Here is an 18,709-nt window from a genome sequence, read left to right as displayed (position 1 = left end):
TCTACCCATTGGGTTTATATCCGTTATTCCACAAATTAAAAGAGCTGTTTTGTAGCCTGTAAATCTAAAGAGAGCAGTTATATCATATGTTTTTCCTTGCACAGGGAGTGGGCATATATAAATAATATATATAAATAATATATATATGTATATATACAGTATGTGTGTGTATACATATATATATATATATATATATATATATATATTTATACATACATCAGTGGTTCTATTATTGCGTCTTTGGCAGTCAAGCTATTGTTATTTGTAATCTTTATAGCATTTAATGTTAAATAGCAAAGGCCGTCTTTTATTGTTCAAATCAAGAAATACTTTACCGGGGGGGGGGGCAACCTGAGGTGGCCCCATTGGCTAAGGTTAATTATAGGAGAGGGCTGCAGTGATTGGGTATCTCATCTAGATTCATTTTGTTAATGGATGTAATTCTGTCAGAGGCGAATTTATAGAAAGTGTCCTCAGCAAACATGAGATGATAAATAATATCATGCAGCTGACAGAGCATCATGGGATACAACACTATCTCTCAGTGTGTAATGTTATTCTGCACAGGCTGGCCAAGGTGAATGCAACTGAGAAATCACCACTCTGTGGATTCTTAAAGGTTTACTGACAGCAGGTATTCTAAGCTTGGGGGTGTGAAACACTTTGAGATTGTAATATAAAATAATTATGCTTAGTAGAACAAACATTGCAATATTCTGTACTTTCCTTATTTATGTTGCCACCATTTTCTTTTAAATTAACTCTTAAAATTTATATTTTCCAAGTCTGAGAATTGGGAGTGCATGGACGTTTAGCCATTGAAAAACAGTTGCAGCAAACAGTTTTAATTTACTCAGAATGTTTTTATATCCCATTGGTACATTTAATGTACTTTTAATTTATTGCAAACATACAGAAGCTATGTTGTTATTACAAGGTGTATTCTCAACCTATAAGTCGCTTGCCATATCAATAGTAAACACATTCCTGCATTTGCTTTCTTTAAAGGGACAAGAAACCTAAATGTTTCTTTTTTTTCATGCTTCAGATATTATTCCAAACAATGTTCCAGTTTACTTCTATTATAAAATTTGCTTCATTCTCTTGGAATACTTTTTTTGAAGGAGCAGCAATGCACTACTGGTTGCTTGCCGAACAAACTAGGTGAACCAATGACAAGAGGCATATATATGCACAATGGTGCATTGCTGCTCCTGAGCCTACCTAGGTGTGCTTTTCAACAAAGGATACCAAGAAAACAAAACAAATTAGATAATAGAAGTAAATTGGAGAGTTGTTTAAAATGGAATGTTCTATCCTAATCATGAAAGGAAAAAAAATGGATTTCATGTCCCTTTTATTTAAATATGAAATATTCCGAATTTTAAAGGGTTAACTTACCTACTACAATCAATTTATTATCTCCAAAACCAATGAAGTAATTTATATTTTCTATAATGTAGGTACAGACATCACTTCTTCCGCATTCTCTGGCGCTTGTCTCACTTCACATTCCATCCTTCAGCCAGTCTTTCAAACAACATGAGCAACACTAAGCCAAGAATAATTAGCTAATTAGTCTGCCTGTAGCAGATAAAGCTGGGGATAACTGGTAAAACTTTTGAGATTATGCCAAGGATAAAACTAATACAAAATAACTCCCCCCCCCAAAAAAAAATGTTTTAATCCTTTTGTGGATTACAAATAATACTTAAGAGAATGTTTGAAAACCAAACCTACTTTGTTTGGGGAAATTATGTTTAAAGGGACACTCAAGTCAAAATAACCTTTTATGATTCAGAAAGAGCAGCCGTTTTAAGACACTTTCCAATTTACTTCTGTTATCAAATTTTGCACAGTCTTTTTATATTCACACTTTCTGGGGAATAAGATCCTACTGAGCATGTGCACAAGCTCACAGGGTATACGTATACTAGTCTGTGATTGGCTAATGTCTGTCACATGATACAGGGGGCTGGGAAATGTGAGGAAAAAATACATTTGTCAGAAAAAAATCTACTGCTTATTTGAAATTCCGAGTAAGTGTCATTGCATTGTCTTTTTATTATGCATTTGTTAATTGTGCAATTCTAATGCATTGAGTGGTCCTTTAAGTTACGTCTTAGTTTCTGAAATAAAATTCTCAAATGTTTTTGGTGCCCAGAAATTGTTACATCACTAAAGTCACTCTGTGCCCACAGCAGCTACCTATCACTCTTCATGAGGTAGTGGTGGTTGTTATATGTTATGTGGTGTTTGCCATGCTACTAGAAAGGCTCAGAAAACGGATAACATATGTAGAAATAAATGCTGTTAAAATGCTATAAGTCACTAATGGTTCACTATAGATTTTGTGTCTCTTTGGACATTTCTTGAGAATTTCTCACTTTACAAATAAATTGTTTTTCATATTTTCAGACTGAATCAGACACCGCTTCTGAAATTAGCTTCCAGCTGAGGAGGCATAGGAAGACCCAGAGCAGCGGAAGTAACTCATCAGATATGGCGTCAGTTTCCTCAGTATGTAAAACATCAACCCTTAAACAGAATAAGGGGCTGGGCTGAGTTGTATTAATTTAAAGGGATACTAAACCCAATTTTTTTATTCCAGGATTCAGATAGAGCATGCAATTTTAAGCAACTTTCTAATTGACTCCTATTAATTTTTCTTTTTTCTCTTGCTATCTTTATTTAAAAAGCAGGAATGTAAAGCATTGGAGCTGCCCCATTTTAGGATCAGCACCTTGGATAGAGCTTGCTTATTGGTGGCTACATTTAGCCAACAATAAGCAAGTGTAACCCAGGTTATGGACCACAAATGGGCCGGCTCCTTAGCTTTACATTCCTGCTTTTTAAATAAAGAAAGCAAGAGAATGAAGAAAAATTGATAATAGGAGTAAATTAGAAATTTGCTTAAAATTGCATGCTCTGCCTGAATCCTGAAAGAAAATAATTGGGTTTAGTGTCCCTTTAATTATTTACACTTGCATGGCCATATGAACTAATTTTATCAATTCTATTGGTTAAATAATATATTTCTGTATAATTATGCATGTAGCAGGTCAGTGACCCATCTGCAGAATAAGGAGGCCTAACTGTAGCTTTCAGCTGTATGAATGATTAATACTCTAGGTTTTCAGAATGCTGCAGGCTGCCTAAACGAGCTGTTTATTTATTTGGCATTCTGCATTACCATGAATACAGTATAATCTATTCAAATGTATTAAGAGTCTTTGATGTAACTTTTTGTGAAATGCTCAAATACAAAGCCATCATAATCCAGTCAAACAAACAGAACACTTGGTTGTCTTTTGGTGTGTATATATTCCAATCTAAGGAAGGGGTGAATGCTCAGAAACAAGAGTTTAAATTTAAATCCAAAGAGTCCACTACAAATATATCCCTTTCTAAATTTACCCCTTAACCCAGTGCTTTCCAAACTGTGTGTCGGGACACACTAGTGTGTCGGCAGCAGTGTGTAGGTGTGTCCCTGCTTCAGCACAAATTTTTGTAAAAACATTTTTTTCTGACTTTCCGCCTGCCTGCTACGTGACACGTGATTGATACCTAGGGGGTCACAGATCATCTTAACCTATTGCCGCAGCTCAGTGGGAACTAAAACTATTCCCATTGGTAGCACATTGGCTCCTGACTGCATGTGCAGTCTCCTCAATCGGCTTGTGACTGCACATGTAGTCAGTGAGTGGGATAGCAGTGTGTTTGTAGTGCAGGTAGTTGTCAATCGGACTCACCGAGCTCTGACGGCGGCAGCTTAAATGCTGAGCTGAAGTCAGTGGCGTTTTTTTTGCAGCTAGCTCCCAGTAGTGCATTGCTGCTCCTGCTCTTGATATATGGATAGGAAGTAGAAGCTTAAAAATGCTTGATAATGAAATGCGAGTATCTTTATCTAATATTCCACAAAATATTCAGAAATTGTGTTCATCCCATCAACCTCATACATCCCGATAAAATAGTAAGTAGCTATTGGTGATATTAAACTTTTTTTAATTCTTGCACATACTTACTGTTACTTGTAAATACATTTAGTTATTATATCATTTATGTATGTGTCCGTATCTCTTAAAACAAGTTAGTTTAACCTCCTGTTTGCTAGTACAACTGAATTACTGTGTCGCGAAATTATGTAGGTCTAAAAAGTGTGTCGCCAGCATGAAAAGTTTGGAAAGCTCTGCCTTAACCACTCATATCTAAACACATCCACTGATTAACCTGCATATCAACTGCTATTTACTGTAAACCTACACAAAAGAACATCCACAAAGTAATTACACCTTGCTGCTTTATAAACAAATATTTGTGTACTTTGCACTTTACTAGAGTCACACACATTGCTAGTGGCAAAGGAGTTACAGATGAGGCATGTGACAATATAGGAAATTATGTTTATGATGTTACTGTGTTTCAAATAATATTTCATAGCAATACAAAATTTGAGTAAATAAAATAATTACAGGCTAAAAAAAATATCCATTGTTTGTGTAATTTCAAATAAAAGCCCATTGACCATGTTTCGTATAATAACAGAGGGTGGAGGGTGAGAAATTATTTTTTTGTAAAACTATTGCCACCTAGTGGCAGTTTAATTTTTCACAGGTGTAAATATTTCAGTAGATATTTTGATACCTGCACAAAAAATTTACGGCTAGATTATGAGTTTTGCGTTAGGCTTAAAAAGCAGCGTTAGCCGGTCCTAACGCTGCTTTTTAACGCCCGCTGATATTACGAGTCTTGAAGGTACAGGTGTACCGCTTACTTTTTTGGCCAGACTTGGAAATACCGCAAATCCACTTGCGTAAATTGCGTATCCTCTTTTTTCAATGGGACTTGCATAGCGCCGGTATTACGAGTCTGCCAAAAAGTGAGCGGTAGACCCTCTCCTGTCAAGACTGGTACCGCATTTTAAAGTCAGTAGTTAAGAGTTTTACACTACAACGCTGTAGCATAAAACTCTTAACTAAAGTGCTAAAAAGTACACTAACACCCATAAACTACCTATTAACCCCTAAACCGAGGCCCTCCCACATCGCAAACACTAAATGAAAAAATGTAACCCCTAATCTGCCGAACCGGACATAGCCGCCTCTATAATAAATATATTAACCCCTAAACTGCCACATTCCCGCCTCGCAAACACTAGTTAAATATTATCAACCCCTAATCTGCCATCCCTAACATCGCCGCCACCTACCTACATTTATTAACCCCTAATCTGCCGCCCCCAACGTCGCCGCCACTATATTAAAGTTATTAACCCCTAAATCTAACCCTAATACCCCTCTAACTTAAATATAATTAAAAGAAATCTAACTAAAAATTCCTATCATTAACTAAATTATTCCTATTTATAACTAAATACTTACCTGTAAAATAAACCCTAAGATAGCTACAATATAACTAATAGTTACATTGTAGCTAGCTTAGGATTTATTTTTCTTTTACAGGCAAGTTTGTATTTATTTTAACTAGGTAGAATAGTTACTAAATAGTTATTAAATATTTAATAACTACCTAGCTAAAATAAATACAAAAGTACCTGTAAAATAAAATAAAACCTAACCTAAGTTACAATTACACCTAACACTACACTATAATTAAATAAATTAACTAAATTAAATACAATTAAATAAATAACATACAATTACCTAAATTAAATTAGCTAAAGTACAAAAAACAGACAAACACTAAATTACAGAAAATAATTAACAAATTACAGAAATTTAAATTAATCTAATAGCCCTATTAAAATAAAAAAAGCCCCCCCCCCAAAAAAAAATAAACGTAGCCTAAACTAAACTACCAATAGCCCTTAAAAGGGCCTTTTGCTTGGCATTGCCCCAAAGTAGTCAGCTCTTTTACCTGTCAAAAAAAATACAAACAACTCCCCCCAACAGAAAAAACCCACCACCCACACAAGCAACCCCCCAAATAAAAACCTATCTAAAAAAACCTAAGCTCCCCATTGCCCTGAAAAGGGCTTTTGGATGGGCATTGCCCTTAAAAGGGCAGTTAGCTATTTTGCCGTCCAAAGTCCCTAACCTAAAAATAAAACCCACCCAATACACCCTTAAAAAAACCTAACACTAACTCCCTGAAGATCGACTTACCGGGAGATGTCGTTCTCCAGACGGGCAGAAGTCTTCATGCAAGCCGGGCAGAAGTGGTTCTCCAGACAGGCAGATGTCTTCATCCAGACAGCATCTTCTATCTTCATCCATCCGGCGTGGAGCGGGTCCATCTTCAAGACATACGACGCAGAGCATCCTCTTCATCCGACGACTAACACAGAATGAAAGTACCTTTAAGTAACGTCATCCAAGATGGCGTCTCTTAGATTCTGATTGACTGATAGAATTCTATCAGCCAATCGGAATTAAGGTAGAAATAATCCTATTGTCTGATGCAATCAGCCAATAGGATTGAGCTTCCATTCTATTGGCTGATTGGAACATCCAATAGAATGCCAGCTCAATCCTTTTGGCTGATTGGAAGAAGAGGATGCTCTGTGTTGGATGTCTTGAAGAAGGAGCCTCTCCGCACCGGATGGATGAAGATAGAAGATGCCGTCTGGATGAAGACTTCTGCCCATCTGGAAGACAACTTCTGCCAGGCTTGGATGAAGACTTATGCCCATCTGGAGGACCACTTTACCCGGCTTGGATGAAGACGTCTCCCGGGAAGTCGATCTTCACGGGGTTAGTGTTAGGTTTTTTTAAGGGTTTTTTGGGTGGGTTTATTTTTTAGATTAGGGGTTTGGGCTTGCAAAAGAGCTAACTGCCCTTTTAAGTGCAATACCCATCCAAATGCCCTTTTCAGGGCAATGGGGAGCTTAGGTTTTTTAGCTAGTATTTTATTTGGGGGGTTGGTTGTGTGGGTGGTGGGTTTTACTGTTGGGGGGTTGTTTGTATTTTTTTTTACAGGTAAAAGAGCTGATTACTTTGGGGCAATGCCCCGCAAAAGGCCCTTTTAAGGGCTATTGGTAGTTTAGTTTAGGCTAGGGTTTTTTTTATTGGGGGGGGGGGGGCTTTTATATTTTAATAGGGCTATTAGATTAGGTGTAATTAGTTTAAATTTCTGTCATTTGTTTATTATTTTCTGTAATTTAGTGGGGGGGGTTGTACTTTAGCTAATTTAATTTAGGTAATTGTATTTAATTTATTTAATTTATTTAATTGTAGTGTAGTGTTAGGTGTTAGTGTAACTTAGGTTAGGTTTTATTTTACAGGTAAATTTGTATTTATTTTAACTAGGTAGTTAATAACTATTTAATAACTATTCTACCTAGTTAAAATAAATACAAACTTGCCTGTAAAATAAAAATAAATCCTAAGCTAGCTACAATGTAACTATTAGTTATATTGTAGCTATCTTAAGGTTTATTTTACAGGTAAGTATTTAGTTTTAAATAGGAATAATTTAGTTAATGATAGTAATATTTATTTAGATTTATTTAAATTATATTTAAGTTAGGGGGTGCTAGGTTTAGGGTTAGGTTTAGGGGTTAATAACTTTAATATAGTGGCGGCGACGTTGGGGGCGGCAGATTAGGGGTTAATAAATGTAGGTAGGTGGCGGCGATGTTAGGGCCGGCAGATTAGGGGTTAATAATATTTAACTAATGTTTGTGAGGCGGGAGTGCGGAGGTTTAGGGGTTAATATGTTTATTATAGTGGCTGCGACATTGGGGCAGCAGATCAGGGGTTAATAAGTGTATGTAGGTGGCGGCGACATTGGGGGCAGCAGATTAGGGGTTCATAAGTATAATGTAGGTGGCGGCGGTGTCCGGAGCGGCAGATTAGGGGTTAATAATTATAATTTAAGTGTCAGCAGCAGATTAGGGGTTAATAAGTGTAAGATTAGGGGTGTTTAGACTCGGGGTTCATGTTAGGGTGTTAGGTGTAAACATAACTTTTATTTCCCCTTAGGAATCAATGGGGCTGCATTAAGGAGTTTTACGCTGCTTTTTTGCAGGTATAAGACTTTTTTTCAGCCGGCTCTCCCCATTGATTCCTATGGGGAAATCGTGCACGAGCACGTTACACCAGCTCACCACTGACTTAAGCAGCGCTGGTATTGGAGTGCGGTAATGAGCAAAATTTTGCTCAACTCTCACTTCTAGTCTTTTAACGACGGGTTTCTGAAAACTCGTAATACCAGCGCTGTAGGAAAGTGAGCGGTGAGACAAAACTGCTCATTAGCACCACATAGCCTCTAACGCAAAACTCGTAATCTGGGCCTTAGTTTTCAATAGGACTTGCAAAACACATGAATAACGTTATTCTCTAAGCCAGGGCTTAATGAATTCATGGAGCCTGGTTGGAACAGCTACTAAACTTTTACCACTGGCTTTTAATTTGTATGATTATTTTTTTTAAATAAATCTACCTATTCTTCTTTTTCTTAGTTTTCTTGCCAGCATCTATGGTGATATCAATTTAAAAGGACATGAAACCCACATTATTTCTTTCATGATTTATTAAGAGCATGCAATTTTAAACAAGTTTCTAATTTACTTCTATTATCTAATTTGCTTCATAAAATTGATATACTTTGGTGTAAAGCATATCTAGATATGCTTATTAGCTGCAGATTGGTGGCTGCACATAGATGCTCGTGTGATTGGCTCACCCATATGCATTGATATTTCTTCAACAAAGGATATCTAAAAAATGAAGCAAATTAGTAAATAGAAGTAAATTGGAAAGATGTTTAAAATTATATTCTCTATCTGAATCATGCAGTGGAGGCTCCTCTATAGGAGCACTTGAGCACGTGCACCCCCTGACTGACCCCTGGAACCCCTGACCCCTGGAACCCCCTGACCCCTAATGAAAAAAAAAAAGTTATTTTTAAAACTTTATTGTTGATAAAATAAAACAATCTTGCAGGCTCCACTGCAGTTTTGAGTAAAAAAACATTAAAACTGCAGTTTTTAATTCTTAAGGCTGAAAGTGGAAAGGGCTGTTTTGCCTATATTTCTATCTATCGCACGTGCGATAGATAGAAGTATAGGCAATAGCTTTTTCCACTTTCAGCCTGCATTGACTGCAGCGCCACCTACAGGCCAGCCCATTGCCTTCCTTATCGCACAGCTCTTAGTGTGCGGGAGCCAGCTGTCACGTGACACTCGCACACTAAGAACTGTGTGTTTGGGAGGAGCATCTCAGGCAGCAGCCAGAAGATAGCAGCCAGCATGTGCAGGAGTGGACTTACTGCCAGGCAAGGGGGCCCTGAATCAGAGCAGCTAAGTGAAAACTTTTATTGTTTTAATTGTGCTTTTTTATGGGGGGGCAGCGGCATGCAGAATCTGACTGAGTTAGGGAGTAAGTAAGATTGCCTGGTACTTTAGTCATTTCGGGCGTGAAATAGGGTTACTGCCTGAACCGTGCTGCTTAGGTAGACAGTCACTGAGGGGACGTTCTGCAGGAGAGTGGAGACTGAGCTCTGTAACAGACAGCACTGACTGAAGCTGTATCTCTGTCAGAATCTCTCTCTCAATGTGCGTTTTCAAATCAGATCTCTTCTGCTAGTTCTGTGCTGTGCTGTGTATTGCAGGCTGTTTATTTGCAAGATTATCTTGCAAATAAACAGCCTGCAATACACAGCACAGCACTAGCAGAAGAGATCTGATTTTTTTAAAAATGCACAGCGAGTGAGAGATTCTGACAGAGATACAGCTTCAGTCAGTGCAGTTACGGAGCTCATTGCAGACACAGACACAGCTCATTAGCATATTTTGTCTGCCGGGGGTGGGAGTGCCTGCAGCATGTCAGTGAGAGATACTTCAGTGTACCCTATAGCCCCTTTCCTATTGCTGCTGGAGTTATGCAGTGTAGATTCTATTTCCTCTTATCTGCAGTTACATGTACTGTGGTAAGGGGAAAGGACAGACAGCTTCAGGCAGACAAGCAGAGCGCAGGCTCTGTTAACAGGAGGGAATGCTGATCTGTAAGCAGGAGGCTGAAGCTGTGGGTGTAGCCAGTTCCCGTTTCACTCCTGGACCATCTGCAGCAACAAGTCAGGAAGTTACTACAAGGTGGGTAGTACATTTAATCTTTACAGTCCTTTCCCTGTTGCTGTAGTTTATGCAGAACAGAGATTCTTTCTATTTCCTCCTGTTATGGGCAGTGGCACTGACATTTCTTGTGGCATTGTCGAAGGGCAGGCAGCTGTAGACAGGCAAGCAGAGTGCAATCTGTTTAAAGGGGGAATATGCTGATCAAGCTGCATGTGTAGCCAGTTCCACTCATTGCTGTAGCTAACCTTTTCCCAGGGCTTTGTCAATGATTGAACTTCCAGGGATGCAAAAATCTGCAAAGAAGCTTTTACTCATCATTGTTGGCTTCATTAGTGCACAGAGCTGTCAGTCACAATAAGATACAGTACTGTACCTGGGTCAGAGCATAGAGGGCTGACATCTGTAGTGAATGCTGTGCAGTGTGTGTTGTGTGTCTGCGTGTATATGTATGTGAATGCTGTGTAGTGTGTGTTGTGTGTCTGCGTGTATATGTATGTGAATGCTGTGCAGTGTGTGTTGTGTGTCTGCGTGTATATGTATGTGAATGCTGTGCAGTGTGTGTTGTGTGTCTGCGTGTATATGTATGTGAATGCTGTGTAGTGTGTGTTGTGTGTCTGCGTGTATATGTATGTGAATGCTGTGTAGTGTGTGTTGTGTGTCTGCGTGTATATGTATGTGAATGCTGTCAGTGTGTGTTGTGTGTCTGCGTGTATATGTATGTGAATGCTGTGTAGTGTGTGTTGTGTGTCTGCGTGTATATGTATGTGAATGCTGTGTAGTGTGTGTTGTGTGTCTGCGTGTATATGTATGTGAATGCTGTGTAGTGTGTCTGTGTGTATATGTATGTGAATGCTGTCAGTGTGTGTTGTGTGTCTGCGTGTATATGTATGTGAATGCTGTGTAGTGTGTGTTGTGTGTCTGCGTGTATATGTATGTGAATGCTGTGTAGTGTGTGTTGTGTGTCTGCGTGTATATGTATGTGAATGCTGTGTAGTGTGTGTTGTGTGTCTGCGTGTATATGTATGTGAATGCTGTGTAGTGTGTGTTGTGTGTCTGCGTGTATATGTATGTGAATGCTGTCAGTGTGTGTTGTGTGTCTGCGTGTATATGTATGTGAATGCTGTGTAGTGTGTCTGTGTGTATATGTATGTGAATGCTGTCAGTGTGTGTTGTGTGTCTGCGTGTATATGTATGTGAATGCTGTGTAGTGTGTGTTGTGTGTCTGCGTGTATATGTATGTGAATGCTGTGTAGTGTGTGTTGTGTGTCTGCGTGTATATGTATGTGAATGCTGTGTAGTGTGTCTGCGTGTATATGTATGTGAATGCTGTGTAGTGTGTCTGCGTGTATATGTATGTGAATGCTGTCAGTGTGTGTTGTGTGTCTGCGTGTATATGTATGTGAATGCTGTGTAGTGTGTCTGCGTGTATATGTATGTGAATGCTGTCAGTGTGTGTTGTGTGTCTGCGTGTATATGTATGTGAATGCTGTGTAGTGTGTCTGCGTGTATATGTATGTGAATGCTGTGTAGTGTGTGTTGTGTGTCTGCGTGTATATGTATGTGAATGCTGTGCAGTGTGTGTTGTGTGTCTGCGTGTATATGTATGTGAATGCTGTGCAGTGTGTGTTGTGTGTCTGCGTGTATATGTATGTGAATGCTGTGCAGTGTGTGTTGTGTGTCTGCGTGTATATGTATGTGAATGCTGTGCAGTGTGTGTTGTGTGTCTGCGTGTATATGTATGTGAATGCTGTGTAGTGTGTGTTGTGTGTCTGCGTGTATGTGAATGCTGTGCAGTGTGTGTTGTGTGTCTGCGTGTATATGTATGTGAATGCTGTGTAGTGTGTGTTGTGTGTCTGCGTGTATATGTATGTGAATGCTGTGTAGTGTGTGTTGTGTGTCTGTGTGTATATGTATGTGAATGCTGTCAGTGTGTGTTGTGTGTCTGCGTGTATATGTATGTGAATGCTGTGTAGTGTGTCTGCGTGTATATGTATGTGAATGCTGTGCAGTGTGTGTTGTGTGTCTGCGTGTATATGTATGTGAATGCTGTGTAGTGTGTGTTGTGTGTCTGCGTGTATATGTATGTGAATGCTGTGTAGTGTGTGTTGTGTGTCTGCGTGTATATGTATGTGAATGCTGTGTAGTGTGTGTTGTGTGTCTGCGTGTATGTGAATGCTGTGTAGTGTGTGTTGTGTGTCTGCGTGTATATGTATGTGAATGCTGTGTAGTGTGTGTTGTGTGTCTGCGTGTATATGTATGTGAATGCTGTCAGTGTGTGTTGTGTATCTGCGTGTATATGTATGTGAATGCTGTGTAGTGTGTCTGTGTGTATATGTATGTGAATGCTGTCAGTGTGTGTTGTGTGTCTGCGTGTATATGTATGTGAATGCTGTGTAGTGTGTGTTGTGTGTCTGCGTGTATATGTATGTGAATGCTGTGTAGTGTGTGTTGTGTGTCTGCGTGTATATGTATGTGAATGCTGTGTAGTGTGTGTTGTGTGTCTGCGTGTATATGTATGTGAATGCTGTCAGTGTGTGTTGTGTGTCTGCGTGTATATGTATGTGAATGCTGTGTAGTGTGTCTGTGTGTATATGTATGTGAATGCTGTCAGTGTGTGTTGTGTGTCTGCGTGTATATGTATGTGAATGCTGTGTAGTGTGTGTTGTGTGTCTGCGTGTATATGTATGTGAATGCTGTGTAGTGTGTGTTGTGTGTCTGCGTGTATATGTATGTGAATGCTGTGTAGTGTGTCTGCGTGTATATGTATGTGAATGCTGTGTAGTGTGTCTGCGTGTATATGTATGTGAATGCTGTCAGTGTGTGTTGTGTGCCTGCGTGTATATGTATGTGAATGCTGTGTAGTGTGTCTGCGTGTATATGTATGTGAATGCTGTCAGTGTGTGTTGTGTGTCTGCGTGTATATGTATGTGAATGCTGTGTTGTGTGTCTGCGTGTATATGTATGTGAATGCTGTGTAGTGTGTCTGTGTGTATATGTATGTGAATGCTGTCAGTGTGTGTTGTGTGTCTGCGTGTATATGTATGTGAATGCTGTGTAGTGTGTGTTGTGTGTCTGCGTGTATATGTATGTGAATGCTGTGTAGTGTGTGTTGTGTGTCTGCGTGTATATGTATGTGAATGCTGTGTAGTGTGTCTGCGTGTATATGTATGTGAATGCTGTGTAGTGTGTCTGCGTGTATATGTATGTGAATGCTGTCAGTGTGTGTTGTGTGTCTGCGTGTATATGTATGTGAATGCTGTGTAGTGTGTCTGCGTGTATATGTATGTGAATGCTGTCAGTGTGTGTTGTGTGTCTGCGTGTATATGTATGTGAATGCTGTGTAGTGTGTCTGCGTGTATATGTATGTGAATGCTGTGTAAAGTGTGTTGTGTGTCTGCGTGTATATGTATGTGAATGCTGTGCAGTGTGTGTTGTGTGTCTGCGTGTATATGTATGTGAATGCTGTGTAGTGTGTCTGCGTGTATATGTATGTGAATGCTGTGTAGTGTGTGTAGTGTGTCTGCGTGTATATGTATGTGAATGCTGTGTAGTGTGTCTGCGTGTATATGTATGTGAATGCTGTGTAGTGTGTGTTGTGTGTCTGCGTGTATATGTATGTGAATGCTGTGCAGGGTGTGTTGTGTGTCTGCGTGTATATGTATGTGAATGCTGTGCAGTGTGTGTTGTGTGTCTGCGTGTATATGTATGTGAATGCTGTGAAGTGTGTGTTGTGTGTCTGCGTGTATATGTATGTGAATGCTGTGTAGTATGTCTGCGTGTATATGTATGTGAATGCTGTGTAGTGTGTCTGCGTGTATATGTATGTGAATGCTGTCAGTGTGTGTTGTGTGTCTGCGTGTATATGTATGTGAATGCTGTGTAGTGTGTCTGCGTGTATATGTATGTGAATGCTGTCAGTGTGTGTTGTGTGTCTGCGTGTATATGTATGTGAATGCTGTGCAGTGTGTGTTGTGTGTCTGCGTGTATATGTATGTGAATGCTGTGTAGTGTGTCTGCGTGTATATGTATGTGAATGCTGTGTAGTGTGTGTTGTGTGTCTGCGTGTATATGTATGTGAATGCTGTGTAGTGTGTCTGCGTGTATATGTATGTGAATGCTGTGTAGTGTGTCTGCGTGTATATGTATGTGAATGCTGTGCAGTGTGTGTTGTGTGTCTGCGTGTATATGTATGTGAATGCTGTGCAGTGTGTGTTGTGTGTCTGCGTGTATGTGAATGCTGTGCAGTGTGTGTTGTGTGTCTGCGTGTATATGTATGTGAATGCTGTGCAGTGTGTGTTGTGTGTCTGCGTGTATATGTATGTGAATGCTGTGTAGTGTGTTGTGTGTCTGCGTGTATATGTATGTGAATGCTGTGCAGTGTGTGTTGTGTGTCTGCGTGTATATGTATGTGAATGCTGTGTAGTGTGTCTGCGTGTATATGTATGTGAATGCTGTGTAGTGTGTCTGCGTGTATATGTATGTGAATGCTGTCAGTGTGTGTTGTGTGTCTGCGTGTATATGTATGTGAATGCTGTGTAGTGTGTCTGCGTGTATATGTATGTGAATGCTGTGTAGTGTGTGTTGTGTGTCTGCGTGTATATGTATGTGAATGCTGTGCAGTGTGTGTTGTGTGTCTGCGTGTATATGTATGTGAATGCTGTGCAGTGTGTGTTGTGTGTCTGCGTGTATATGTATGTGAATGCTGTGCAGTGTGTGTTGTGTGTCTGCGTGTATATGTATGTGAATGCTGTGCAGTGTGTGTTGTGTGTCTGCGTGTATATGTATGTGAATGCTGTGTAGTGTGTGTTGTGTGTCTGCGTGTATATGTATGTGAATGCTGTGCAGTGTGTGTTGTGTGTCTGCGTGTATATGTATGTGAATGCTGTGTAGTGTGTGTTGTGTGTCTGCGTGTATATGTATGTGAATGCTGTGTAGTGTGTGTTGTGTGTCTGCGTGTATATGTATGTGAATGCTGTCAGTGTGTGTTGTGTGTCTGCGTGTATATGTATGTGAATGCTGTGTAGTGTGTCTGCGTGTATATGTATGTGAATGCTGTGCAGTGTGTGTTGTGTGTCTGCGTGTATATGTATGTGAATGCTGTGTAGTGTGTGTTGTGTGTCTGCGTGTATATGTATGTGAATGCTGTGTAGTGTGTGTTGTGTGTCTGCGTGTATATGTATGTGAATGCTTTGTAGTGTGTGTTGTGTGTCTGCGTGTATGTGAATGCTGTGTAGTGTGTGTTGTGTGTCTGCGTGTATATGTATGTGAATGCTGTGTAGTGTGTGTTGTGTGTCTGCGTGTATATGTATGTGAATGCTGTGTAGTGTGTGTTGTGTGTCTGCGTGTATATGTATGTGAATGCTGTCAGTGTGTGTTGTGTGTCTGCGTGTATATGTATGTGAATGCTGTGTAGTGTGTCTGTGTGTATATGTATGTGAATGCTGTCAGTGTGTGTTGTGTGTCTGCGTGTATATGTATGTGAATGCTGTGTAGTGTGTGTTGTGTGTCTGCGTGTATATGTATGTGAATGCTGTGTAGTGTGTGTTGTGTGTCTGCGTGTATATGTATGTGAATGCTGTGTAGTGTGTGTTGTGTGTCTGCGTGTATATGTATGTGAATGCTGTCTGTGTGTGTTGTGTGTCTGCGTGTATATGTATGTGAATGCTGTGTAGTGTGTCTGTGTGTATATGTATGTGAATGCTGTCAGTGTGTGTTGTGTGTCTGCGTGTATATGTATGTGAATGCTGTGTAGTGTGTGTTGTGTGTCTGCGTGTATATGTATGTGAATGCTGTGTAGTGTGTGTTGTGTGTCTGCGTGTATATGTATGTGAATGCTGTGTAGTGTGTGTTGTGTGTCTGCGTGTATATGTATGTGAATGCTGTGTAGTGTGTGTTGTGTGTCTGCGTGTATATGTATGTGAATGCTGTCAGTGTGTGTTGTGTGTCTGCGTGTATATGTATGTGAATGCTGTGTAGTGTGTCTGCGTGTATATGTATGTGAATGCTGTCAGTGTGTGTTGTGTGTCTGCGTGTATATGTATGTGAATGCTGTGTTGTGTGTCTGCGTGTATATGTATGTGAATGCTGTGTAGTGTGTCTGTGTGTATATGTATGTGAATGCTGTCAGTGTGTGTTGTGTGTCTGCGTGTATATGTATGTGAATGCTGTGTAGTGTGTGTTGTGTGTCTGCGTGTATATGTATGTGAATGCTGTGTTGTGTGTCTGCGTGTATATGTATGTGAATGCTGTGTAGTGTGTCTGCGTGTATATGTATGTGAATGCTGTGTAGTGTGTCTGCGTGTATATGTATGTGAATGCTGTCAGTGTGTGTTGTGTGTCTGCGTGTATATGTATGTGAATGCTGTGTAGTGTGTCTGCGTGTATATGTATGTGAATGCTGTCAGTGTGTGTTGTGTGTCTGCGTGTATATGTATGTGAATGCTGTGTAGTGTGTCTGCGTGTATATGTATGTGAATGCTGTGTAGTGTGTGTTGTGTGTCTGCGTGTATATGTATGTGAATGCTGTGCAGTGTGTGTTGTGTGTCTGCGTGTATATGTATGTGAATGCTGTGCAGTGTGTGTTGTGTGTCTGCGTGTATATGTATGTGAATGCTGTGTAGTGTGTCTGCGTGTATATGTATGTGAATGCTGTGTAGTGTGTGTAGTGTGTCTGCGTGTATATGTATGTGAATGCTGTGTAGTGTGTCTGCGTGTATGTGAATGCTGTGTAGTGTGTGTTGTGTGTCTGCGTGTATATGTATGTGAATGCTGTGCAGTGTGTGTTGTGTGTCTGCGTGTATATGTATGTGAATGCTGTGCAGTGTGTGTTGTGTGTCTGAGTGTATATGTATTTGAATGCTGTGCAGTGTGTGTTGTGTGTCTGCGTGTATATGTATGTGAATGCTGTGTAGTGTGTCTGCGTGTATATGTATGTGAATGCTGTGTAGTGTGTGTTGTGTGTCTGCGTGTATATGTATGTGAATGCTGTGTAGTGTGTCTGCGTGTATATGTATGTGAATGCTGTGTAGTGTGTCTGCGTGTATATGTATGTGAATGCTGTGCAGTGTGTGTTGTGTGTCTGCGTGTATGTGAACGCTGTGCAGTGTGTGTTGTGTGTCTGCGTGTATATGTATGTGAATGCTGTGCAGTGTGTGTTGTGTGTCTGCGTGTATATGTATGTGAATGCTGTGCAGTGTGTGTTGTGTGTCTGCGTGTATATGTATGTGAATGCTGTGTAGTGTGTCTGCGTGTATATGTATGTGAATGCTGGGTAGTGTGTGTTGTGCATCTGCATGTATGAAAATGCTGTGTTGTGTGTGTGTGTTGTGTCTATATGTATGTGAATTATGTGTTGTGTGCATGTAAGTGGTGTGTGTTGTGTGCATGTAAGTGAATGCTATTTAGTGTGTGTGGCTGCATGTATGTAAATGCTGTATATGTTGTGTGCCTACATGTATGTGAATAAGAGGGGCCTTTTTGCCCTAAAATGCCAGGGCCGTTTTTTGGTCCCAGTCCGGCCTTGCTCCCAACTGCTGCTGCTGGGAACAAGGCACAAACACAAGCTTTTAAAATGCTTGACATAGCTTTCACACGAGCAGTCAGCAGTAGCAGTGATGTCATCAGGAGATCCCAGCCATGCCACATGTGTATAGCCAGCCCAACAACAGATCTTAATATGAAGGTATACAGCTTCAATTATGGGGTTTAGCAGCTGCTAGGGGGTTCCAAATCTACACAATTGCTTTTAAAATGAAGAAAAACTACTAAGTATTATAAAATGGCGTATGTGTGTGTGTATATATATATATATATATATATATATATATGTATATATATATATATAAACACACACACATATATAATTGTGTAATGTGTGTATGTATATATATATATATATATATATATATATTCTGTGTGTATGTGTGCATATTGTTTAAATAAGCTGTGTCATGCATGTATAGGTTTATTCTTGTAGCTTATTATATGTATGCTTCCCCCCCCCCATATGTTTTAATTAAAGTAGAGATCCAAGAAAAATTTTATTGTGGGAAAATTAATTTATTACTTTGAAACAGAAACAGCCTATGAACTTCCAGCCAATCTACCTTTTTCTGAGCAACCCCCATAGCCTAGTTTTGAGCTGCCCCTTTACACTGCTGCCACCCCACCTATCTCTCTTAGTGAATATAGCCTCTTATTGGAATGTTTGTTTTTTTGCTTGCATTTGCCTTTAAAGGGACATTAAACCCAATTTTTCTCTTTCATGATTCAGATAGAGAATACCATTTTAAACAACTTTCTAATTTACTTCTATTATCTAATTTGCTTCATTCTCTTGATATTCTTTCCTGAAAAGCATATCTAGATAGGCTCAGTAGTTTCTGATTGGTGGCTGCACATAGATGCCTCCTGTGATTGGCTCGTCCATGTGCATTGCTATTCCTTTGACAAAGGATATCTAAAGAATGAAGCAAATTAGATAATAGAAGTAAATTGGAATGTTGTTTAAAATTGTATTATCTGTCTGAATTATGAAAGAAAACTTTTGGGTTTAATGTCATTTTAAGGTAACTGGCAGAGTGTATGTATGTATATATACACACACACACATTAAAATGGGCGGAGCCATCTGAGGGGCGGGGCTAGTGCTCCCCCATCTTCAAAAGTCACCAG

The 18,709-nt window shown here is 39.6% G+C and overlaps 1 protein-coding gene across 4 annotated transcripts in view; it reads left to right on the top strand.

The window, feature by feature from the left end:
* Positions 1-18,709, top strand: part of LOC128645842 (synaptotagmin-like protein 2) — a 258,116-nt gene that overhangs the window by 195,229 nt on the left and 44,178 nt on the right. For all 4 annotated transcript variants that reach the window (XM_053699133.1, XM_053699132.1, XM_053699131.1 and 1 more), the window contains one exon: positions 2,419-2,520. In XM_053699133.1, coding sequence (XP_053555108.1) covers positions 2,419-2,520 — 102 coding nt within the window. The remainder of the gene's footprint in view (positions 1-2,418; positions 2,521-18,709) is intronic.

Source organism: Bombina bombina, chromosome 1 (assembly GCF_027579735.1).
Source record: "Bombina bombina isolate aBomBom1 chromosome 1, aBomBom1.pri, whole genome shotgun sequence".
NCBI classification, from domain to species: Eukaryota; Metazoa; Chordata; class Amphibia; order Anura; family Bombinatoridae; genus Bombina; species Bombina bombina.
This window is presented reverse-complemented; position numbering and strand designations above follow the sequence as displayed.